Source organism: Megachile rotundata, chromosome 5 (genome assembly GCF_050947335.1).
Source record: "Megachile rotundata isolate GNS110a chromosome 5, iyMegRotu1, whole genome shotgun sequence".
In the NCBI taxonomy this organism is placed as follows: domain Eukaryota; kingdom Metazoa; phylum Arthropoda; class Insecta; order Hymenoptera; family Megachilidae; genus Megachile; species Megachile rotundata.
In genome coordinates, this window is record NC_134987.1 from 10,562,156 (window position 1) to 10,580,396 (window position 18,241).

Below are 18,241 nucleotides of genomic sequence, written 5' to 3' on the forward strand. Positions count from 1 at the left end.
GATTTTTTAATTAAAAAATGAGCTGAATGCTGTTAATGATAACACTTGTAAATTGACTCTAATTATGAACTTAATTTTTGTTAAATTAAATTTAATGTATCATATATACACATAATCTGAGAACAGTACTGTCATCGCCATCTAACAACGTACATCAACAACATCACTCCAGAAACTCAAAATCTTTTTTAAAACAAACAACCATTTTATGATCCTTAACAAAGTATACCACATTGATCAAAATGTAGCGATCATACAATTACAATTCTCTTTCTATATTATTTTTTAAAATGATCTTATTTTCTTCTTTACCTCCTACTGATTGTTATACTAACCAAAAGTCACAAAACAATACTGTCAATTAATAATATTAATCCATATAAATATGTTTATAATATATGTCTTTAACCATGGTACTAATGTCAGCCATGAAGGTAGCAAATCGTTCGAACAAAAGCCAACACACCCTCCCTTTAAAAATGACACATCAGTGGCGGAATTACAGCAGGGTTAAGGGAGAATCGAAAGAGATTCTTATTATGTTTTTTCTTTTTACTGATATTCGGAGAAATTGTTCGAGTGACGTAGAATGGCAGCGGGAACAGAGGCAGCAACCGATATAGCCAGTTTGCAGGTTTCTTTACCACAAATGTTGGATCTAGCGTTGGGAACGCCGGAAGTAAATGGATTCTTTCGTTGGAGAATGATAAATTTATTCGTGGAATGAAAGATAAGAGGAATTTTAATAGCAGGTGCGACGTTTTCCGTTCGCTAGGTTGGAGCGGTGAATTTGAACATCCTGCACAACTTCTTGCATGTTTTACTGCATCAGATAAATTTGCAGTCGATTAAGGTTGAATACCGCGGTGATGATGCTAGTCGAGTGCAAGTAAGATTATGTAATGCACTAATATGTTTAATTAACATTCTTGTAATGATCTGTCAAAGATTGTTTTATATAAGGATTGTTTTTTGAAATTTAAGACTTCTTGTATGTTTAGTCAATTTGTAAATTCGAAATACGTACTTTGAAGCTGTGAGAAGGGTAGAAATGCTTGTGATACTTAAAACTAACGACAAAATTTATTTACTTTGCAATCGAATAACTTTATCTATGAACGCAGTAGATTTCATATACCTTATTGAAAACTATAAGTAAACATTTTTTGTTATCTTGTGGTATTTTCATAAAAATATATTGTAGCTTCTATTTGCTTATTTTTATAAATTATCTTTTGCTTAAAATAAAATTATTTTACAAATTAGATTACAAATTATTGAACACTCGATCTAACTGTTTTATCAATCGTACATAAAATCGATCTCCTGTTATTCCAGACGATGGTAAGCTCTCTAAAAACTGGACCTTCGCTACACCTTCAAGAATACAGCATTATCGACGCAAACAATGAAGCACAACCAGCACCGACTGATGATCCTGCAAATATACAAGTTGATGTTGTAAGACCAGGTAATATAGAAACCTTCTACATTGTTAGAAGATACACTAAAGTGCAATTCCTTCTCTTGATAAAATAGTAGACAAGGGATCTACCTAACCATCAATAAGCAAACCTTAAACTTACTGCAGTTTCAGTAGTTTATACTTTCTGACGCTAGATAGAGGAGCATTTTATTTCTTATTTTTTTTTTTTAGATTTGGATTGGGAATTTTGGGACTTGGGAATTTTGGGATTTAGGAATTTAGGAATTTAGGAATTTAGGAATTTAGGAATTTAGGAATTTAGGAATTTAGGAATTTAGGAATTTAGGAATTTAGGAATTTAGGAATTTAGGAATTTAGGAATTTAGGAATTTAGGAATTTAGGAATTTAGGAATTTAGGAATTTAGGAATTTAGGAATGTAGGAATTTAGGAATTTAGGAATTTAGGAATTTAGGAATTTAGGAATTTTGCAATTTTTGCAACTTTGTAATTTAAATATTTAGGAATGTAGAAATCCATGTAGAAATTTGAGAATCCAAAAATTCGAAAAATTATGATTTACATATTACAACTAATATCTATTCCAGAGGACCTAAAATCCAAAGGCACACGACAGGCAGTCAGTCCTGCAGGAGAAGGCGAACCAGAAAAGGTCATCTTCGTGGAACCAATTGTCGATGGCGCAACACCTACGGCATTAGGATTCAAACGTCTTGAACAATCCGTAATTCAAAGAATATTTAAACATTTACAACTGTATAATAGTTATGAAGTCTCTACTTATATCCCATCACTTTAATGTCGATATTTTTATATTTCATATTTCTTTTATCAAGTATATTCATTTTATCGGAATGTACGTTTAGGTAAACGAGCTTCGCCAACGTTTTCAAGCTTTGGAAGAATTAGCGACTACTCCGGAACTTGTTGAACGAGTGAAGGGTAAACTTACCGATCCCGTGACTGATGTTTGGCAGATCATCAGTATTACTAATAGATTAGACGCTAGTGAACAAGGTATTGATAAGGTATAACTTCCCTGTTTCAGTTATTATCTTGTAGAGATGGAATAATAACCATAAAATCAGTGATCGATCAATATGTAATACATTAATTACGAGAACGTGAAATTTAATTGAGAGCTCATACTGAACTCCCTTATCTGAATTCCAAAAAAACAACCAAAATATTTTTATAAAGAAACAAAACAAGAGCTAAAATAAAATTTTGATTTCCAGTTGACAAAAATGATGCAAGACGTACTCAAAGGGGAAACGACGGTCGTGGCGGTCGCGGGGTCAGAGGCGGACACGTCCACTCTGGAAAACAGATTGTCGAATTTAGAGAGGGAACTCGATACCTTGAGCCAAGTTGTTAAGAATTTGCAAATAATATCTGACAAGGGCGAGGAGGAAGGTGAAGAAACCGAAGTAGGGGGAGCACCGGCCACTTCGAAAGACGAAGGACAGCCGGCACACCGGATTTCGTTAAGTCAGCTTTTAGGAGGAATAGACGTGAAACAAATGAGTCAGGACGTCTCCACGTTGCAGGCGCACGTTGCTCAAATGAAAGATGAGCTGCATGGTTTGAACGAGAAACTTAACAAATCGCAATCTGGTAATTTATTGGTGAATTGTAGTATTAAGTCAAAGTAGCAAATTGAGGACGTAATTCTAATTTATAAATATTGTAAGCATGGGTGTTAAAAGTAGTCAATGCAGTACGAACTAATTCTGGCTTTATACTATTAATTCTAAATAGCAAATTGGGGACGTAACTCTAATTTATAAATATCATAAATGTGGGTGTTAAAAGTGGTTAATGCAGCATACATTAATTCTGACTTTATACTATTAACTCTGAATAGGAAATTGGGACACAATTATAACTCAGAAATTTCACATATGTGAGTCCTAATACCTTAATCACAAGTTAATTCTGAGTTGGGTGTTACATAAAATACATTGAAAGAATTGTCATCGTTATTTGTTGTATAATTGACATTCATGACTTCTAAAGACTCGTTAGAAGCAGTTGATAAAATTACACTTGTTGAAAGTGTCAAGAATATTATATCATCCTTTAAACCTAACTGAGGGTATGTGAAAAAGAGGATACGTGTGATACCATAAATTAAATACGAACAAGTCTGTCTGATTAATTCCAATTCAGTCTGATTACACATTTTAAATGTGAATAAGCTTCAGTCTAATTACTCATATTAAATGTGAATAAGTTTCAGTCTGATTACACATATTAAATCTGAACAAGTTTCAGTCTGATTGCACATATTAAATCTGAACAAGTTTCAGTCTGATTGCACATGTTAAATGTGAACAAGTTGCACTCTAATTAAACACATTAAACATATACAAGTTTCTATTAGCTCCTGAATTGTTAAACCAACAGGTTAATAGTTTGCTAGTAAAAAATAGAAATCAACATAAATGTCACATATTCCTCCACTATAAAGTTCCTCATTTAATAATCGACATAATTTAAAAAGTTAACAATTTATTCACCAAAAACAGAGTTGGTGGCATACATATCGACGGAACAAAAGAAACATGAACCAAGTAAAGAACATGAACAAGAGCAAACACCGAAAACGAGTGTCGATGAACACAGCCAAGCAACGGAGGAAAAATCTGATAAACCAGCCGAAACGCCTAAGAAGGCATCAAAATCAGCAGACAAAGAGAGTCCTAAACCTTCGTCGAGGAAAGCCACAGCTGAAAGCGGGAAAACTGAAGAAACAGCCGATACTGAAGAACTGGGAGAGTTGAAACAGCGTGTTGGAAAATTGGAGAAAGATGTGGTGTGTTTGTTCGAGAAAGTGGAAAGTGCTCCAATGGCTGGAGTGAGCGGCAATGCTGAGCTCGATGAGTTGGTGTCGAAGATCCAGGGAATTCAAAATGATATGGACAAATTGCACCAAACTGCGGATCGATTGATCGATGATCGAGAGAATCGTGAGATACATCTTAATGTAAATATTTGATATTGTATTTTGTTATGGAGAAGGTGGATTATGGTGTAGTGGGGATGTAGGTTTATAGGCGTGTTAGAGTGTTGATGCGAGAAGTATTGAAATATTGGATGTTGAGAGGGAATATGTGTAGATTGTAGATGTGTAGATGTAGGAATTTAAAAATCAAATTCTATATAGAAAATTTTAATGTAGGAATCCAGAAATCAAATTTAGAAATTAAATTTTAATATTCAAGTACAGTAAACTTGGTATCAAAATTATCATTAAAATGAATTTTTCCCAGGCATTGCTAGAACAAGTAGAACTACTGAAAACTATAAAAGCAGATAGAGAAGATCTTGAAGACGCCCTAGCCGACAAAGCTGACGCTCAGGCAATAAACAGAAAAGTGAAAAATTTTCTTAAGAAATAAAAACAACAATAGCCAATAAAAAAACAGCAATCAATGCATTAACCTGACAAAAAATTGACGATGCAAATGTATTATTCCCTATTATTCCCTAGGTATCGTATGATCAATTTGACGCAGCTTGCGACGACTTAGCTCAAGGTTTAGAGGACGCAATCAGTAAATTAGGAAAACAAGAATCGATTTGGCAGCAAGCTATGGACGAAGTGCAAAGAGAAATCGAGGGGAAGGTTGACAAAATCGAAATGACGCCATTGAAGGACTTTGTAAATACTCGACTGAAGTCGCTGCAGGATAAGGTGAAGTCTGTGGCTCAAATGAGACAAGATGACGAGGCGGCTGGAGCGAAGAAGCTACTCAAGTAAAATAAATAGAACGTTGTATCATTAACGTCCATTCGATATAAATTTATTTTTACTATACATACGTGTATTTATGTATACATGTATTTATTTGCATTTTTACATTTATTATATATTTATTTAATTATGTACATTTAGATTTATTACATATGTACTTATGTTTATTCAGGGACGTTCAATGTATATCTTGTGATAAAAATGTCGTCATGAAGACGGAGGATACTCACAAGTTTAAACCAGATACCTTACCTTGCACTGGAAGCATGAAGCCATATCTGACTTATGAGTTAGATCAAGTCAGAAAGCAGCATAGAAGATTGCCTCATAGTAGGAATATGTTACAGTTCGAGGCAGCTTTACAGGAAGAAGCTAGGAAACAGAAAATCGCGAAAGCTGATAATTTGGTGAAGACGCCTAGGTACGGTGCTGAATTTGCCAAATTTCTAAACTTCAATAATTTTTAAATCTCTACCTCAAACCCCCAAATTCCTAAATCCACAAATCTCCAAATTCTCAAATTCTCAAATTCGCAAATTCCCAAATTTCCAAACTCCCAAACTCCCAAATTCCCAAATTTCCAATTTCCCAAATTCCCAAATCACCAAATTCCCAAATTCCCAAATTCCCAAATTCCCAAATCCCCAAATTTCCAAACTCCCAAACTCCCAAATTCCCAAATTCCCAAATTCCCAAATCCCCAAATCCCCAAATCCCCAAATCCCCAAATTTCCAAACTCCCAAACTCCCAAATTCCCAAATTCCCAAATTCCCAAATTCCCAAATCCCCAAATCCCCAAATCCCCAAATCCCTAAATCCCCAAATTTCCAAACTCCCAAACTCCCAAATTCCCAAATTTCCAATTTCCCAAATTCCCAAATCACCAAATTCCCAAATTCCCAAATTCCCAAATCCCCAAATCCCCAAATCCCCAAATTTCCAAACTCCCAAACTCCCAAATTCCCAAATTCTCAAATTCCCAAATTCCCAAATTCGCAAATTCGCAAATTCCCAAATCCCCAAATCCCCAAATCCCCAAATCTTGCAATCTCCAAATCCCCAAATCCCCAAATCCCCAAATGTTGCAATCCCCAAATCTTCGAATTCCCAAATCCCCAAATCCTGCAATCTCCAAATCCTCGAATACTCAAATCCCCAAATCTTCCTTAATTTGAGATCCGCAATCCCATAATTTTAAATTTAACATTTTAGAGATCATCTTTGTAATCGATACTGCGGAGGAAGCCACACAGTGACGACTCCTCAGCAGAGAGTAATGCGAATGGGTCATTTCCTGACCCAGTGGGGACCGGAAATAATTCAGCTAACGGAAGGAATGATAAAAGGAACGGATGGTAAAATGTACAAGAGTCGGCCCATGCCGGGTAAATTCGATGTCTGTGGACCTGGTTACTGCGACGATCATGGCGATGAAGTTAGACCATCTGTAATTGCTATCTTCCAAAATAATAATATTCATAGATTTCATTATTATTATTATAATTGATAATTATTCACGACATTATTTTGAATTTCAGGAAAAATCTCCAACCTCTGCATTGCAAGTACAACGAAAATCCGTTGAAAAACAACCAGCTGCGGTTCCAAGTAAATTTCTTACGATAGAATTTGACATCAATTTTCTTCAAATTACATGCTGTATTTTTTTGTTTAATTTCAAGATTTATTTCTGTCTCGTACTAATAAGCGAAGGATAAGGATTTTATTCAAGTCATAACATCTTTTTCAGAGAGGAAATCAGCTAAGAAGCAACCTCGAGAACTATCCACTGAAGTAATAGAAGAGGTATATATTTAAATAATTAATATCTAAACGTCACACTTATTAATATTCTAATCTTCATTTACAGTTAGCTGAATCTCCTGCAGAGGAGGCAGAGAGACACGTGTCAGATATGATGTATGACAGCCCTGATCAAGTAATTCGATACATGGACGACGAGGAAATGGAAGATTTAGAGTAAAGTCCATAATCCACAAAATGTCTAAAATTTTATATCGTATGTAATATGCAACATAATTAGAATAAAAAGCAAAATATTTTTTTTAAATTTCCTAATTTCTGAAAGTACAGTTCATCAAATTTCCAATTAAAAAATTTGTAGATTCTAGTTTCCATAACGGCGAAAGGTGTCCCGAAAGGAATAATCAAGATCGTTTGTTTTTATTAAATGTTTTATTATTAAGAGGGAGTTTCGGAGTACACAATACTATCTAGTGAAGTCGATTTGGAACATCGGTGGTCTGTCATGCTAGAACAAAAATACCGGATCGCTCTTCGTTATTGCACATTACACCATTCTTAAACCGTTCGTCGTAAAACAGTTTACGTCCGCAGACGCGTACATATATCTCGGACCAGTTCGTTTCAATCACTTCCGATCTCACGGGTTGTACCTTCTATAAACGACTAATACGCTAGTATTTTTTGGTAATAATAGAGTATTTTGTGTATACGTTAGAGCTAAATGCTACTTCATATAAATTTCAAGGTACAGGAAGTATCTACAAGTTAGTGTCTACCACATAATTTACGACTGCGCCATCATCGTCCACCTCGTCATCCTTGAATGACCGTCATTAATCTACGTTCGCTATGAGTACTTGTTATGCTAATAGATTACCATGAGTTATCTCGCTATGATCTTAAAGATTAAGAAACGGTATACACGGAATCATGACAGCAAGATCATTTTTGCGTAACGACACAATGCAATAAATAGAATGTCAAATAAATATACATAGAGAGATAGAGTATACTTCTCGTCGACGTAATCATTCGTTAAGGACAGGGTACAATACAATGCCTCTTAAACATTAACATGGATATGCATTATCGATTACAGTTAATAATACTGGCAGCTTAGAACGTACAACGTGTGTATTTATATTTATACCGAACCTAATCGTGGGACAAATGGTAGGGAGTGCCCAATGTACAATCGCTACTTCAGGTAAGAAAACACACTACGACTAGTATCACGTTCACGCGTGATTTCAAACGATGAAATCAACAAATGGAAGTAATTAACCCCAGAAAAACTCAAGTACCTTTTGCACGTAGAAAATTTTCAAAAATTGTCTTTAAAATTTCTGTCATCTTGCGTGAACTTTATTTTAAAAAAGCAGTAAGAGTGAGATGGAAGTTCTTTCTGGGGTTAATCGTTAAATTATCTGCAACTTTTATTTGAATTAATCTTTGACTTTTCAAGGTCTTATGACTGCTTTATCAAGTTTTCAGGTTCTCAATTTTTTTTTAAATCTTTAAGCATTAAAATTTTTAGGTTAGGATTTCACTAAAAGTTTGATGTGGATTTTCAAACTAAAAGATTGTAGAGTTTACAAAAGGGGCACAAACATATTGGAGAAATGATAATGATTAGTTGATTATGGAAGAGAATCTATTCCGATTACGCGGCACTCGCTACATGAGTTCTAGGTTCTAAATCGTTCTTCGGTTCACCACGAAGTGACCAACTCGTTCAGGTTCACTCGAATCCTTATCATGAAATAATTATTGTAACACCACGGACGTCTCTCTAGTCGCGCCTGATTAACGCGTCGTTGCTGATTACCCAATTAAAATAGCAGCATACTTAATAAATATAACCGTTATCGTTTTAAATCGTTATCGTTAATCGTTATTACCATTACGCTATCATTATTAGGTAGTACTTATTATCGTTAGCCATAATCGTACCAGTACGAGAATATTGCACACAGCGACCAACAGACACGGATTAAAAGGGAACTAAGTAACAGATCACAGGTGAAAACTAGGCTATCTCTGTAACAAATTCATATCACATGAAAAAATATGTATCGGTTGCCTTCGCTCGCAAAAATCTCCTCAAAAATAAGAGACCTGTCGGACGGATGACTCGAATTTACGAGCCATCGATGGTTCGGATTCACTGATCTCGATCGACCTTCTTCTCCTCTTACCGATCAGTAAGGACGAACAAATTCTTTTCTCCTCTTAAACAAAATAACTCGTTGTCGATCAAGCATACAGATCCGAGCCTAATCGCTTTTCAACGAACTAAACCCTGACTAAAATTATTACGATCAGCATTAACTTTGGCATTTGAATCATGGCTGCGCCGCCATTTGCTTCGTTCATTTACCTCCTCTCATTGGCGTAACTAGGATTTTTGCATCGATATTATCCTTATATCGTGTTGTTATATCACACGTAATTTCAACACGACTGTTAAATTACCACCCGTTGGATTACCAAGCGTTAGATTACCACCCGTTCAATCACTACGCGTGAGATTACCACCCGCTCAATCACTATGCGTTAGATTACCACCCGTTCAATCACTACGCGTTAGATTACCATCCATTAGATCTCTACGCATTAAATTACTACTGGTTAGATTAATGCGCGTTAAATTACCGCTCATTACGCGTTAGATTACCGAATCATGTCGTGTTACATTCTAACGATTTCTCCACGTTTGATTTTCATATGTTACATTCCTACGCGTTACATTTCCACGTGTCCAATCATCTCATATTACATTCTCTTATGTTAAATTTCTACGCGTTAGTTTTCCATATGTTAGACTTCCACGCGTTAAATTCCTAACACGTTCTCCACGTTGAATTACTACGTTAAATCCCCGCGCGTTAGATTCCCACGCATTAAATTCCTACGCGTTACAATCTCACGAGTCAGTTAGATTCTTACGCGTTTACTGCTCTAATTTTGCGTGCATCAAATCGTCATATGTCCACGGATTAAATCACGCGTCTCCACATTAGAAGAGGGATCCTCCCTAGTTACGCCAATGTTTCCGTCTTCATTCTTTCGCACGATTTAACTCATTTCTTTGGCTTCCAGCTCCGTCGCAGAGGCCATCTATCCGGCCACCTAGCAGTTACATTTAAATCTAAGTAAGTACATGTTACCTGACACCTCGTTAGATAATCCGCTTGTAATACAGCGGTTCTGATCCCATCGATAATTTCTTACGCGATACCCGCGGTCTTCGTGGCCCGCGAGTACAAGGAACAACCATTTTGTTTTGTTTTTATAAAGCTCTTACGGTGCTTCGCAGGTTCGTCGTTCGTGCAACGATTACAATCTCCCTCAAAATTCAGAACCTTTACTCTGTCTTGTACTTCTTCAGGATCGTGATGGAATCCTGTATCGATCAATCGAGCGCAAGGAATCGATTTCGCGAAAGTAAAGTGCAAAATCTCTGAGAAGTGGATTTGCGCGATTTCGTTTTGGGGGAAGACGAGACAGATTCTGCGAACGTTCGTTCTTTCTCGATGGACGCAGGCTTAATCGAAGAACGTGAGGCTCGTCGCTACGGTCGGAATAGTTTCGAAGCATTGCAATATATTACAACGACTAATTGTTCTTCGCGACACTAATAAAGCTTTACTCGAGAGATATTACGAATAAACGAATGAGACCCCTTAAGGGCTGCTCGCTAAGCCTACGAAAAATTTTTCACCGATTACGCGCTTTGTACTGTGTTATTCCCCGCGAATAGTTTTGTCCATCTCGTTTCGATTGCTGTTTATTTACTTTTCACCCTGGAAGCTCGGAAAAATTGTTAAATAGCCTCATATGTAAGAGACTGTGAAAATTTCATGGAAGTACGAATTGCTCTAACACGTTCGATTGCCATAGGGAAAATGATTTATATGGCACATGTGATCAAATGCATGAAATTATAGCGAGTTATTAAAGTAGCAATAAATTACATTAAAATATATTAGTATTTTAGAGTAATAAGAAAAGCAATTAAGCTGGAAATATTTTTTTCTCCAAAGATAATTATAAAGATACTGAACTACAATATTCTGTAAAAGATTATCAAATTGTTATGTATAATGCTTATTATTACATTATTAAAATATTTTATTTAAATACGTATCTCATACAGAATTCCTTCAATTTACATGTATAATAATAGTGGTAACTCAGATAAAAAATTCTTTAAAATTATATATGTCAAACTTTAAAATGTCAAACTTTAATTTTTGTAATTAATTTAAAAGCTAATAATATTTACATAAGTAATATGTTCCAGACCGATTTAAACTTCACACCTGATCTTTAATTATTACTACAAACATGTTATTCAGAGTTGTTATTTTTGTCCCTTAATTAGAATACAATTTTGCAATATCAGTCAACGAACCTATGGCAACCAACGAGTTAACTGCATTTTATCGAAAATTTTTCCAACGGAAAATCGTATCTATGCACAACAATACCCTCCGTCTTTCCTATAAATATCAGCTTGGAGGATACTTTTCCAGGACACTATCCAGGTTCTTTGTTATTCTCGGAGTAAAGGGGATATCAAAAAATGGGAGCACCTTAAACGGCGCTACGATAGATGCGCTACAAAAGCTGAGCTATGACCGGATGCAGAAGACACATGTGTTCGGCACCTCGTATCGGAAGACGGTTCACGCTGAAATGGCGAACCATTTCCGGTATACTGTCGAACGGTTTGCTGAACTGGCCCAGAATGTAAGCGTTCAGCTCCTCGTTCTTTTGGATACGCATATGCATAAAACCACGAGCACTCCTGAAAATGAAAAACCATTTTGAGTTCACTCGAAGGTACTAGAGTGATATCTACAAACTTACTTCAGTGACAAGGAGTAATCCTGTTTGGTCGACTCGCTGTTCCTCACTAGATAACTTCCTTCTCTCAGAAGACGTAGGACAGCTTCTGCCTCGATTCTCGTGATGGATCCGTGGTACCATCTGAAGGAAGAACAAAGTATGACTTACGGAAATTGCGTATAAAAAGTTTTACGGTTTTCAGGAAAATTGAACTAATACTTTCATGTAACTGTACAGAAGTTGGGGCCAAACTTCAAACATTATTTGTCAGAGCAAAAAGAATGGTCTTAAAAATATGAATGCAAAAAGGATATCAAAATACTATATTAATTCTATATTATGTAGTTTATTAAAAGAGGACATAATGTTAATATAAATAAATGAAAATGAATAATGAACTCTTAAAAAAATATCCTATACGAGGCAACGTATGAAACACATATGTCGTGTACATATGAACACGAGATGTTATACTGTAGCTAAAGCATCTTATTTTTGACAAAATTATATTAGAATTTTCTCTGCAATCATACAGTCAACTATGTTGACCTTTTACATTCATAAATTTTCATATGAATATACCCACATGTGTCTTCACTAAAACGTTCCAAATCTTGACTCTATCTTTATTACCTCGCATAATAAGCTCGCATTACCAGAATACCTGGTATTAAACAATTCACATTACGAGAATAATAGTATGAAAACGTTCGTATCGGGAGTCACAAAACATATCGAACACCTATCGATTTTTGAGTGGGTGTATAATAAATTTGAAGTACCCTTGTCTCTCGAGTGGGAGGTCCACATCAACCAGATCAGCGGATCCACGGGCGGTATTAATCTCCAGCGGCAATCCAAGGCTGAGTCCAGCAGGTTTTTTCGGTGCAAGCTGCCCACCGCCGTTTCCAGCGGTGTTCACACCGTTCCCAGCGTCCAGATTCAGTGTCATCTTCGGACGCGCCAGACCGCCGCCTGAAATGAGTCACGCGACAGTTAGACGCCGTGAAATTCCCCGGGGGTAAACATCGATTATACGTATACACCGTAGACGACGCGAACCTCTCTCTAGTTCGCAGATTTTATGGCCCACCCTCGTAATTGGAACGAATCGGAACTCGGTCTCGACAACAGGAAGTGCGCTTTGTGCACGCTGTCAGTCTTCGAGGACGCGCTCGGGATTTCAAGGATAATTGCGTAAAGAGGTTATCTTCTCGACAAGTGCTATTCTGATTTCTCGCGAATTAGGTGTAGGATAAAGTTCTAGGTTAGGGTAAGTCTAGGTTCTAGGTTCAGGACGTTACTTCAAGGATTTAGCATTGGATGGTATAATTTTTTGCACTTGGTTTTGGACCAAAAGGTTAAAGCAAGAGTGGCATTTTTATTTTGTCAGGAAGATTCTTTGAAACGTTTGAAATAAGCTTGCATTAAAGTCAGAAAGATTCTCGAGAAATCTCGATATTCCTACACATTCCTATGTCCACACCCGCACCTTTCCATATTTTTAAACTTGTAAATCTGAGTATCAGTAAGAAGTGAACAGATCACAAGTATACCAATATGTTCCCCACAAGTATACCATTCCCTGGTTAAAGAAAAGTGTCGAAGATTTATTACGAGAGCAACAGAATATCTTCGGCTCCTGAATTCCGTACACGCCAATGCATAATGTATAAAGTACGCGCTTTCGAGGTGGAACACTCCGAGCGTGTTAGCCTCGGATGGAAGGTAAAACGGCGTTACACCTGTCAGAACAATTTCATCGTACCTGGATCATGCGACCTTCCAAAAGTCGACCGCTAAGAGATTGCAGCCAACAAATGAAATTATCTGGAGGCCGCGCAGCCACTTTCTTCGGCGGACCCTTCCGTCGATTATCATCTCCGAACTTTCTACGAGGGTGTAATAACATTGACGCTCACGAACCCCACCAAGAATTTACTTAGCGAAATTTATAAATTCTTGATGAGCCGAGACCGATGTTTCCGACTCTTCGATAAGTTTATTCCTTTCGAACAATAACGTGGATGGTGTTCTTAAGTGTATGCTAATGGCGGAACTTTTTTTGGGGATGGGGTAAATTGGGTTGCAAGATTTTTTACTCAGGGTAGTGGTGTTGTTCGATAGCTGTCGAAATTAATGATACTGTCATGATGGAAGAGATATGGTAAGGTAACCATAATTAGGTAAGTTCTCTACATTCACTTTTATGTTAATGCACTTAATTATTCTTCATAAAGATAGTAATATTGGATATTCAGATTTTTACATTTGTTAAAATATAATATTTACTGTTATACTTTTGTACATTTCTGTAATAATTATTCAAGCAGTGCCACCATAAAAAACTAGTTTCCCAAAGCGTTCATTCAACGTAATCATAATAACCTAAGAATGTCTACCACGAAAGACACTCCCTCTAAAATTTCCGTATTGCTCACTTCCTAAGTGTCTTTTAAAAGAAATTGCATTTTTCCCGCTCCGTTTTTCCTGTCAAGGGATCGTGGAAATCTTTAATAAGCGTAATATCTCACGATCTTAAAGTCTCCCGTTCGGAAGAAAACGCAACGTTGTCTCTTATTTTTCCAGCCACATTGTTTCCTCGTAAACAATGCTCGTAATTTCCGCGCAAATCTTAAGTGGCAGCAGGAGAGCGAAAGGTTTGTGAAGTCGATGAAATCGGTCGGAGATAGCGCGAGAGGGGAAGAAAAATTTCGAGGAAGAAATTTCGATTGTATTGTTTCTGTTAAGTGAAAGAGCTCGGCCTATCTATTGACGAGTACGAGACGTTCCATTATCATACCTTCACAAAGCCACGTCCAAAGTCACGGTCGATTGTTTCTTCTCGAAGGAAGTATTCCCCGACGGCTATTATCGACTCCTTGCTCCGAGAGCACAGTTATCGATGGCACAATTATCTCGTTTAGAAAGATAATCGATTAGCCAGACAGGGGCCTTGGTAAATGTTTTTCTTTCTTATCGGACACTCTTTTAATTGGTGCATTATGAAACATGGAGTTTGCTGAGGGATCTTTTTGTTCTCATTTATTATGAGAAGTAATGTGCATTTAGTTCTTTATTTGGTATTCAAGTGGTGAGAATGAAGTGGAGAATGAAGGTTGAAATGTAGGGTTGAAAATTTGGAGAATGGAAGATTTGAATGTTTAGAAATTTGGGACGTGGGGAAATTATTTGAGAATACAGAAATTTAATAATACAAAAATTTTCTAATATCCAAGACTGAAAATTCAGTCTCTCAAGCATATACTCTATTTCCAATATTTATCCCCAGTCTGCACCCCAAAAAAGTATCTTCACTGATTAAACTTTATCACATCTTCAACCACCATATCGGTATCGTAAAGCGAGTAGCAAGAGAATTCAATTCTCTTAAATAATAGACCCAAGGTAAATCGTTTTCGTGCACGCAGCAGCGAAGCAAAGTCTCGAAAGGTAACATTCGCGCTCTCTTCCGGTTCCTCTTAGGGCTGTGCGTTTGAAACGCGGTTAAACATTAACGAACGGAAGGCAAGCGGCCACCACTCTCCGAGATTGGCCGTATCTGTATTATTAAATTTAATCCGGCCGTTCGGACAGCTCGATTTATCCGTCCGAATTTTTCTCGTTTTTACCACCCCCTTTAGCGCGCGAGCCAACGAAACAAACCCGTTGTGCGTTTCCCTTCGAAACGGGAAATTCTCCTCTTCACACCCGTATACTTATTTTCTCGTTTCCCGCGCAGGCTGTTTTAATATCCGTCTCAGACGGAGATACGTCTCAATCAATTTCTTCGCGGTGCCTTCTCCATCCAGCCTGACTATCCCTCGGGAAATGGCGTGCCACGAGTACATTCGGGAAAAAGCGGCGAGACGCTTCGAGTATGCGAATAAGCGTCTCTGTATACGGATGGGGTGTGTCGCGAACCGACGACTTTCGAAACTTGTTATCGCGGGGATGAAGTTCGTAAATTTCGAGAATGGTAATAATAACGGGAAACTTTCCCTGCCGACGCTTTCAGATACCTTTTTCTTCTCTTTGCTGCACTTTCTTTCAATGAAGAGTACGTTCCGACATCCATTTCCGTTTTTTATCAAGCTGATATATTTTTTATATTAGACATTTTTAGTATTATGAACTCACATTTTTAGATATTTCAATAACCTTAATTTATAGTTTCAAAAAATTGCAATATTTTGAATTATTCGCTGATTTACAGACTCGTGAATTGTCTGATTTAGAAGTTTTTAAATTTACAAGTTTTTGAACCCACAAATTCAAAAGTATGTAAATCTTGAGATAGCAATGTGCTGGAGTTTTTATAAATGCTCGAAAGTGACCATTACTCTGTTAAACGATTATAAATTATTAAAACAATAATTACAATAATCAGTATTATTGATTACAACGAGTAATGATAAAAATAATTATAACAATTATTAACAATAAATTAACTTGACGATCGACACTAATAAACTATCATATAATAATTACAAATTCTCTCTTCTCAATTCCCCTTCCCCAAAATTTACAAAAATTTTGAATTACACTAATATGTTACATAAGTGGCCACATGTTTAACTGCCAAGTACTTAATTATCCCGGAAACATTCATCTAAATTTTAGAGAAACCGCCAGGAGATCTTGAATAAAGAAATACTAAGATATTCCCATGATATCGTCTCGGAATACTACTTTCATGCAGCGCGAATATTGTCTGAGGGGTTGATGGAAAAGGAATAGACAGTCCAGGAGGAAACTTAGGGAAAGCCACGGTTTGTCTCGAGGGAAATTCCTCGTCACGAAGGAGTCACCGGAAATCTGGTCGGACGTTATGGTTGATGGTGAAGGCCGGAAATCGAAAGAACTTTTAATTCCCTGTGAAAATCAGAACGTACGATCGACGCGTATCGAGGCCAATGGCGGACGCGAGAAAGTCAAACAGTCTGCGTCGACGATTCGTATTTATTGCCGCAAAGACCGCCGGGGGTAACACTCGCCTTGAAGATTTACGAGGATGAAGAATTTACTGCGGTGAGGGACTGGAAACGTCACACATTCGCCAGGATAGAATAGCCGGAGATTCCATTGAATCTCGGTCTGCCATTAAAGCGGAAGTGTGTCTGAACGGAGCGGCGGTAAAATCGGGTGGCGCGAAAGAGAAGATGTCCTTCGGAGAAGGGTAGCAGTGTCGTTTGGAAAACGTTGTACGATTATGGTGCTTTTATGGGCGAGGAACAAGTTTTCTGATGGATGATAGTGGGGGTGAAATAAATTTTGTGATTGGGTGGGATGTGAAGGAGGAAGGGGTTGTGGGTGGAAATCTGAGAGTTTGGAAATTTGGGAAAATCTACTTTCAAGAAGTAAAAAATTCTACCTATCTAAAATTCAAACATGAAGAAGAAAATACACTTTGCCTCATACACTTCCACAAAAATGAGAATAACACAAGAAAATGTAACCAAAGTTTATTTAGAGCGATTGAAGCACCGTCACCTCAAGATATTCTTCTAGTAATCTCTAAATGTCACGAAGAAAGCGTTTGTATGTCGCGGAAAGAAAGAATAAAAAAAAGTTTCAGTGAATGGTACTTGGTGGAAATATTTCATGAATCAGTCTGACTCTGGAAAGACTTCCCCCCAATGGAGAAAATCGAAGATTCAAGCAGATGTCGGAGAGCTTCACGCAAGACTTGTGATCGAAAATTGCGATTCACGGTACAACGAAAATTTTTACCCTCACAGGGACGGAGAAAAAGTGGTACAGTGGGACGTCATTTACTTTTGTGAGAAGACATTTACTTTTGGAAAAATTTATTTAGAAATCATTTGCTTGTTAAATTAGTTTTTTATTTGGGGATTATGAACTTTTTATTTTGATCATGATTGAGTAATCATATAAATGTGATACACATGTATATTTTCACATTTGAGAAACTTGTTGAGTTACCTTCGTATTACTGTTTGTATATTGAATTACATTTATAAGCTTTTACTATGATATTTTTATTATAGAGTTATTTTAAGTTACTTTTTTTATTATTAATTTAATTTAAGATTTGGGTAAAAATGTAATGTAAATGATAGTTTGAAAATTTATTTAAAAATGATATATGAAAGCTAGGTAGACTTGAATTGTATACTTTTAAATATTTATATTTATTCAGAAGTTAAAAGAAATGCTTCTCCTGAACACTAAAAATGGTACTTGGTTTGAAAAAAATTTTAATCAAGTAAAAACAGTATCAACAAGACTGTCCAAGTTTTACATAGAAAAATAAATATGCGTTCAAGTAAATTTATTAAAGAACCCAAGAATGTGAAATGTCTCTCCAAAATTATGTCTCGGTACTCATAATTTTTCAACGCAAAATGATTAATTGTTCCAAAAGCTTGCACAAAGAACAAATTTCCGTA

General features: G+C 36.6%; 2 protein-coding genes across 3 annotated transcripts in view; one reads left to right on the top strand and one right to left on the bottom strand.

Moving 5' to 3' along the window:
* The first annotated feature begins 485 nt into the window (after nucleotides 1-485).
* LOC100883897 (uncharacterized) lies at nucleotides 486-7,272 on the top strand. The gene is made up of 14 exons (XM_003705794.2): nucleotides 486-679; nucleotides 776-889; nucleotides 1,339-1,471; nucleotides 2,034-2,170; nucleotides 2,313-2,474; nucleotides 2,685-3,063; nucleotides 3,978-4,435; nucleotides 4,722-4,826; nucleotides 4,943-5,208; nucleotides 5,379-5,627; nucleotides 6,420-6,654; nucleotides 6,746-6,815; nucleotides 6,958-7,013; nucleotides 7,078-7,272. The coding sequence occupies exons 1-14, from the start codon at nucleotides 590-592 to the stop codon at nucleotides 7,189-7,191; spliced, it is 2,568 nt and encodes an 855-aa protein (XP_003705842.2). The 5' UTR covers nucleotides 486-589; the 3' UTR covers nucleotides 7,192-7,272.
* Nucleotides 7,273-7,384: 112 nt separating this feature from the next.
* hwt (SH2 domain-containing adapter heavyweight) overlaps nucleotides 7,385-18,241 on the bottom strand; it is a 225,182-nt gene continuing 214,325 nt past the window's right edge. For both annotated transcript variants that reach the window (XM_012291230.2, XM_076532099.1), the window contains 3 exons: nucleotides 12,611-12,803; nucleotides 11,850-11,969; nucleotides 7,385-11,787 (listed from right to left, as the gene is read on the bottom strand). In XM_012291230.2, the coding sequence (XP_012146620.2) occupies nucleotides 11,598-11,787; nucleotides 11,850-11,969; nucleotides 12,611-12,803 (503 nt within the window). In that variant the 3' untranslated portion in view covers nucleotides 7,385-11,597. The remainder of the gene's footprint in view (nucleotides 11,788-11,849; nucleotides 11,970-12,610; nucleotides 12,804-18,241) is intronic.